This window comes from Mus caroli, unplaced genomic scaffold, assembly GCF_978045245.1.
Source record: "Mus caroli unplaced genomic scaffold, Mus_caroli_1 scaffold_4, whole genome shotgun sequence".
NCBI lineage: Eukaryota > Metazoa > Chordata > Mammalia > Rodentia > Muridae > Mus > Mus caroli.
This window is the reverse complement of record NW_028227259.1, coordinates 127039171-127046831: the sequence shown is the minus strand read 5'-3', so window position 1 is coordinate 127046831 and position 7661 is coordinate 127039171. Positions and strand designations below refer to the sequence as shown.

At 46.0% G+C, this 7661-nt stretch overlaps 1 protein-coding gene across 2 annotated transcripts in view; it reads left to right on the top strand.

Annotated features, from left to right (window-relative positions):
* The first annotated feature begins 3189 nt into the window (after positions 1-3189).
* The window catches only part of Anapc5 (anaphase promoting complex subunit 5), a 33581-nt gene continuing 29109 nt past the window's right edge, over positions 3190-7661 (top strand). For both annotated transcript variants that reach the window (XM_021161783.2, XM_021161782.2), the window contains exons 1-4: positions 3190-3518; positions 4627-4706; positions 5338-5447; positions 6282-6465. In XM_021161783.2, coding sequence (XP_021017442.1) covers positions 3348-3518; positions 4627-4706; positions 5338-5447; positions 6282-6465 — 545 coding nt within the window. In that variant the 5' untranslated portion in view covers positions 3190-3347. The remainder of the gene's footprint in view (positions 3519-4626; positions 4707-5337; positions 5448-6281; positions 6466-7661) is intronic.

Sequence of the window (7661 nt, the reverse complement as noted above, 5' to 3'; positions counted from 1 at the left end):
CTTGTGGATGCTGGGGATTGAACCTGTGTCCTCTGCAAGAGCAGTAAGTGCTCTTTACTGTTAAGTCACTCTCCAGACCTAATTTTTTTTTAATCATTTGCATGTATGGTTGCATATGTAGAGGTATGTGCATGTATGTGCAGTACCAGAGAAGACCAGGAGGAGTCAGAGCTCCCAGAGCTGGGTTAAAGATAATTGGAAAAGTTTGGCAATGGTAGAACATGCCTTTAATCCCAGACCTTGGGAGGCAGAGGCAAGGCAAGCTAGGTCTATAGAGCAAGTTCTAGGATAGCTAGAGCTACACAGAATGTCTTTACTGCTGTGAATAGACACCATGACCAAGGCAACTCTTATAAAAAGAACAACACTTAATTGGGGCTGCTTATAGGTTCAGAGGTCCAGTCCATTATCATCACGGTGGGAGCATGGCAGCATCTAGGGGGACACAGTGCAGGAGGAGCTGGGAGTTCTACATCTTCATCTGAAGGCTGCTAGCAGAATACTGACTTCCAGGTAGCTAGGATGGGGGTCTTAAAACCCACACCCACCCACAGTGCCACGCCTACTCCAAAAAGGCCACACCTATTTGAACAGGGCCACACCTAATAGTGCCACTCCCTGGGCTGAGCATATACAAACCATCACACAGGAAAACCTTATCTTTTTTTTTTTTTTTTTTTTTTTTTTTGGTTTTTTGAGACAGGGTTTCTCTGTATAGCCCTGGTTGTCCTGGAACTCACTTTGACCATAGTCAGGCTGGCCTCGAGCTCAGAAATCCACCTGCCTCTGCCTCCTGAGTGCTGGGATTAAAGGCATGTGGCACCACGCCCAGCTGGAAAACCTTATCTTGAAAAACAAAAAACCCAAAACAAAACAAACAACCCAACAAGTCCCCCCACCCCTACATAAATAGTTACAAGGTCTCTGATGTAGGTGCTGGGGCACAAACTCTGGTTCTCTGGAAAAGCAGCTTAGCCACTGAGTAATCTCTTAGCACTAATACCACTTATTAAACAAACAGAACGGACAGAAGGAAACAGGCCCAATTTGTGTTTGTATGCAGCAGAAGTTGAATAGTACATATTTTTTTGTTTCAAGAGCTATGAAAACGGGGGCTGGAGAGATGGCGGTTAAGAGCACTGACTACTCTTCTGAAGGTCCTGAGTTCAATTCTCAGCAACCACATGGTGGCTCACAACCATCTGTACAGCTACAGTGTATTCATATACATAAATAAATAAATAAATCTTTAAAAAAAAACTTTAAAAAATAAAGAGCTATGAAAACTACTGAGAATGGCTAATCACTGATAATAATTTTATTTAAAAATATTTATTTATTTTTATTTGTACGAGTAATTTGCCTGCATATATATCTCTGTACCACATGGCTGTCTGGTGCCTTCAGAGGCCAGAAGAGACTGATGGACCATGTGGGTTCTGGGAACCAAACCCAATTTCTCTGCAAGAACAGCAAGTGCTCTTAACAACCGGGCTGTTTCTTCAGCCCTGATAATAATAATTTAAGCTCTAGAGAACTAAGTGTCTTGAGAAATACAGATAAGTAGAAGGGGCATTGTGAAAAGTCAAACTGAAAATACTGTAGATCGGGGGTTGGTTTTAAGAGCTTCATTTACCTGACGTTGGACTTTGTAGTGAATTAGGTGGGATACAGATATCCACTCACAAGAAGGTGGTCTTACCTTTTGTTTCACTATGGGTATCGCACTTGCAAACTGACGTAGCTGCCTGCAAATGGCATTTTTGAGATGTTGAAGAAAAACATGGAAGCCGGGCGTGGTGGCGCACGCCTTTAATCCCAGCACTCGAGAGGCAGAGGCAGGCGGATTTCTGAGTTCGAGGCTAGCCTGGTCTACAAAGTGAGCTCCAGGACAGCCAGAGCTATAAAGAGAAACCCTGTCTCGAAAAACCAAAAAAAAAAAAAGAAAAACATGGGCTCTTGTCCTTACAAAAGCAGAACAAGGACAGGCATGGTAGCTCATGCCTTTAATCCTAGCAGTAGGGAAGCAGAGGCAGGTTCTACAAAGGGCTGCATGGTGACACCTTGTATCAAAAAAAAAAAAAATTAATATGATGAGTGAAAAAATGCTTTTTGTTTTTGTAGACAGGGTTTCTCTGTGTAGCCCTGGCTGTCCTGGAACTCACTCTGTAGACTAAGCTGGCCTTGAACTCAGAAAAGAAATCTGTCCGTCTCTGCCTCCCACATTATGGGATTAAAGTCTTGTGCCACCACCTCCCAGCAAAAAAAAAAAAAAAATGTTTTTTGAGGCAGGGTCTTTTTACTATGCAGACCTAGCTGGCCTGGAACTGGCTTTATAGACCGGGTTGGCCTCGAATTTACAGAGATGTGCTTGCCACTGCCTGTGCCTCCTGGGTGCTGGAGTAAGAGGCAGGGAGCTATCACATCCAGTATGCAAATATAATTTAAACATGTCAATTTAATCCCATTGCTTTTAAATACAAGGACTTAAAAATGTCTTTTGGGGGCCGGGCGTGGTGGCGCACGCCTTTAATCCCAGCACTTGGGAGGCAGAGGCAGGCGGATTTCTGAGTTCGAGGCCAGCCTGGTCTACAGAGTGAGTTCCAGGACAGCCAGGACTACACAGAGAAACCCTGTCTCGAAAAACCAAAAAAAAAAAAAAAGAAAAAAAAATGTCTTTTGGGCAGGGTAGTTCATTCAAATCATCTCCGCTATTGTCGCGAGTTCAAGGCCAGGTTATTCTACTTAGCAAGCTTTTTTTTTTTTTCTTTCCAAAAGGGGAGGAGCATCGCTTCAGATGAAGGTCTTTGTTAAGAGAGCTTCCCTGATCTACACATATACAGGCGAGGCGTCTTGTTCAACTTCGTGTACCGCCAGAGGCAAAGATGCAATTAAATGGGGGCGAGAAGGAAGATCAAATTAAATAAATACACGCGTGGCCTGTAGTTCACGCTGTCTCTGATCAAAATCCCTGCCTCTTCCTTCCTCCCAGATCCCTGTCCACGTCGACTAGGAACCTGGTCGCCTTGGTTGAGCGTTTCTGTAGGGAACCGATTTGCCTTAACACCACTTATGTCCCACCCCCCTCCCCCCACCCCCGCTCACTACACGTTTGGTTCTTTTGATTGGCCGTCAGTCTTCCTTCTGGTCTATGATTGGTCGAAGGCACCGCCGAGGATGGGAGGGGGACACTGAGGCCCCCGCTACTGTGGGAAACAGTCTTGGGCGGGTTAAGGTGCCGGGCGGCTGCAGCCATGGCATAAAGGCGGCTCGTGGGCGCGGCGCGTGGCAGGCCTGGAGAGGGCCTGTCCTTGCCGGCGTCCACGAAGAGCCAGGACTTCAGCCCGATGATGACCAACGGGGTAGTGCACGCCAACTTGTTTGGCATCAAGGACTGGGTGACGCCCTATAAGATCGCCGTCCTGGTGCTGCTCAACGAGATGGGCCGCACGGGCGAGGGCGCCGTCAGCCTCGTGGAGCGGCGGAAGCTCAACCAGCTGCTCCTGCCCCTGCTGCAGGTGAGGGGCGCCCGCTCTTTCCCGCCCATTCCGGCGCGCGCGCTTCGCGTGGGCCCCGCCCTGAGCTGGGGGGCGGGGAAGGTCCAGCCCCGGGGGAGGGGCCCTGGGGGCGGGGCTTCATCTTGTCACTAAAAAAAGAACACTAGCAACTGAGTGATATTTCATCCTAAGATAACCGGCATGGTTTAACTCTTTTCCTATAAATGATAAGTTTTGAGGTTTTTTTGTTTGTTTGTTTGTTTTAACATATAGGTCATTTTAGTTTGGTTTGTTTGTCTTTGTTTTGTTTTGTTTTGTTTTGTTTTTTGGTTTTCGAGACAGGGTTTCTCTGTGTAGCCCTGGCTGTCCTGGAACTCACTTTGTAGTGGTTTGTTTTTCAAGACAGGGTTTCTTTGTGTTGCCCTGATGTCTTGGAACTTGCTCTCTAGACCAGGGTGGCCTCCAACTCAAGAGATCCCCCTGCCTCTGTCTCCTGAGTACTGAAATTAGAGCTGTATACCCAGCCATACAGGCAATCTTAAAATAGTATATGTCAAATACAATTTCCCAAGAGTCGAGTTGGGTTACCTACATCTAGAGTGGTGTAACCATTGACTTTCTAAAAATGGCCCCAGTGAGTAATTTTAAACCTTGTCTAGCTAGAGAAGGCTCTGCTTCTGGGTTAGCCTTCCTTCCCCAGTTCAGAAAACGATGAAGTGTGTTTATACTCAGGAGAACTAGAGCACCCACCTTTGTATAGTGCTTCCTGGTGTGCAAAACCTTTCACAGTCTCCCAGTTAACTTTTCCACAGACAAAGGAGATAGTGATTATTAAGTCCATTTAACTGATGGAGACGGGCTCAGCGTTGCCTGTTAAGAGTAACAAAGGAAAGAGAGCTTTGTCCTATAAATCCTGTTCATTTTTCTTTCTCCTTTTTTTTTAAAATAGATTATTCCATTGACTAAAACCAATCTACAAATGTGAAGTATGTCTTCGTATTTTGCATAGTCAGGAAAATCCTGATTGCATGTGTCTCGTTTGGGATGATTGATGACTCTTTTCAGTTGTTTCTCAGTCCGAAGCTCTTTGCCCGTTATCTCTAACCACCTTATTTTCTCCTTTACACAGGGCCCAGATATTACACTGTCAAAGTTGTACAAGCTAATTGAAGAATCGTGTCCTCAGCTGGCAAATTCAGTGCAGATCAGGTGAACTTTCTGTCTGCAAAGGGGTGGGTGAAGATTACCCAGGAGTGGGCAGCAGTTAAGCCTTTTCTAAGATGATAGGGTGTGGCTCTGTTGGTAAAGTGCACAAGGCCTGGGTTCTATGCCCAGCACTTTAAACTAGACATAGTGGTCCACAGCTGTAATCCATGCCTTTGGGGGCTGGAGACGGGAAGAACAGAAGTTGAAAGTCCTCCTTGGCTACAAAGCAGTTTGGAAGTTAGCTGGGATACATGGAAGTTATTATTATCAGAGGGCTGTTCTTCTAAGAGCCTTTATTTAGATGTTTTTTTAATGGATCCCATTAGAAGTTGGCTTCATGTGTTCTTCCCCCCATGTGTATAATTTCGTATGGAATTACCTCTCTTTTAGTTGTTTTAGATAATTCCATTTTTACTTTGACGAATGTTATACAGTTAAGTTAGCAATGTGTGATACTCATGAGGAATATGGGAATGACATTTTAAATGGATTATAAAGTTTGTCTTAGAAGCCCCAGCTTTAAACAAACCTTGAAATCCCCTTTAAAGCAGACTTGTCAGTAACTCAGGACTATGAAATGTGCAGGGTGTGCAGTGGGCCTTCCTAAAACGTGCATCCCGACTTTCTCATTCAGAATCAAGCTCATGGCTGAAGGCGAATTGAAGGATATGGAACAATTTTTTGATGACCTTTCAGATTCTTTTTCTGGAACCGAACCAGAGGTTCACAAAACGAGTGTAGTAGGTATGGAACTTCTCCGGAGAGCAGGGGGCGTTCCCATTGAAGTGAGCAGTGTTCTGAGGGGTATCTGTCCTGACTTGGGTGTACAGGAGCAAGCAGACTAGGGTGCTGGCTGTGTGCGGTTTGTATTCACTGCCTTCCTGTTTCGTTCTCTATTCGACCGTAACCTGTGGGGAGGCAGCTCTCTTCTCCTGGAGTAGTTAGCCTGGGCCTGGGGTCTTTAGGGTCGCTCAGCTCTTTCCACAGTCCTGCGGACCACTTGCCTGGGTTGTGCAACTGTAAGTGGGGTCACCAGTCACACTTAGGAAGCGAGGTGAGTGGAGACCGCTCTTAAGCTTTAGTATTGAAGCGCGTGTGCACGTGACATTTCTTTGATGCTTTTGTACTAACTGTGCCCCCACCCCCCACCCCCGACTCTGTTGCATGGTCATTTTTATGTTAGTCGACATCAGTTGGTTATTGATCTCCTGTCCCCAGGTCATGGATGTACAAGGTAGACATAGCCTTGCCTCTGACAGAGACAGGTGTGCTGGAAGGAGGGATGGCAGATGTTCAAAGGGAAATCAGTAAATAAGATAACGCAATTACACCTCAGCTTTTGACTGGACTCACATCAATAACTATGGTGGCTTCAGAGAGTTTGAATAGCCGTGAGGAAAATGGAGGCCTGAAGGGCTAGAGGTGGGAGAGGCCTGAGACCTGAATGGAGAGCATGTGAGAAGAGCACTGGAGGAGGAGGGACAGGACCTCTGATTCCTCTGAGGGGAATGGGGCTGGAAGTTGTGAGTCTTGGGCTATCAGCTAATGCTTTCTCTTGTCTGTGGTCTTATCTTGTAGGTCTGTTTCTGCGCCACATGATCTTGGCCTACAGTAAGCTTTCTTTCAGTCAAGTGTTTAAGCTGTACACTGCCCTCCAGCAGTACTTCCAGAACGGGGAGAAAAAGACGGTGGAAGACGCTGATATGGACCGAGAGGACGGAGAGAGACAGATGGAGAAGGAAGAGCTCGACGTGTCTGTGAGGTAACTTGGGTTTCCTGTCAGGCTCCTCTTCCAGTCACTTGGCTTAACTAAAGTGCCCCACTCCATTCTGATCTAGACATTATGAGCTGGCCGTCCCTTTTCTGTCCCTGGGGATTCCGGAGGTTGGCTCACAGGTTACAACTAAGGTTTCATGTCCTGTGGCTTCGGATTGGCTGGGAGGCATGGGTAGGCAGTCCACAGGAGGAAGAAGGTCAGGGCGTGGACAGGTCAGTTTCTGTCACATGATCTTCTACACTTCTGGGAATGGAGTAACCAGGAAGAAGTGTTGATGGGCCTAAGTATAAAGGCCGTTGTTACCTGCCTTAGGAATCATCTTTCCTGGTGGCTTCCCTGAGCCCTGCTCCCATCTTTGTACTCTACTCAAATTCTAAGTTTGTGCAGTTTCATTCCTTTGGTGTCAGCTACCCTAATAAGCAATAGCATCGAACTTCAGAGTCTGAGAGTCATCTGGGGGCTTCCTAAAGCACAGCCGTTCAGGTCTCTCTATAAGATGCCTTAACATTAGCTTACAGTGTCATGGATTTCCATAAGCTGTTTTTGGGGGTGGGGAAACACATATGTTCTCATTATGTGGGCTGACCTTAAACTCAGTATATGGCCCTGGCTGGCCTCAAACATGAACACTTGTATACACATCACGCATAAACAATGCTTCTGGCCGGGTATGGTGGTGCATGATTTCAATCCAGAACTCACAAGGCAGCAGTAGGAAGATCTCTATTAGCTTGAGGCTAGCCTGGTCTACATAGTGAGTTTTAGGACAGCCAGGTCTACATAAAGAAACCCTATCTGAAAAATTAAAAAAAAAAAAGTCCATGTATTTCTTGACTGATTTGATTATTGAACCTCCGGGTTTGCTTTGCCTTTACAGTGCTGGGCTTGGTCGGGGCTTGTGTGTGCTCGCCATTGAGCCTTTTCTTTAGCTATATTTCAGAATGGTTAGTTGGAGCCCTTTTTGACTTTTTTTTTTTTTTTTTTTTTTTTGGTTTTTTGAGACAGGGTTTCTCTGTGTAGCCCTGGCTGTCCTGGAACTCACTTTGTAGACCAGGCTGGCCTCGAACTCAGAAATCCACCTGCCTCTGCCTCCCAAGTGCTGGGATTAAAGGCGTGAGCCACCACGCCCGGCCCTTTTTGACTTTTGAAAAGGAAAATTTTAATTTTTTATATGTGTATAG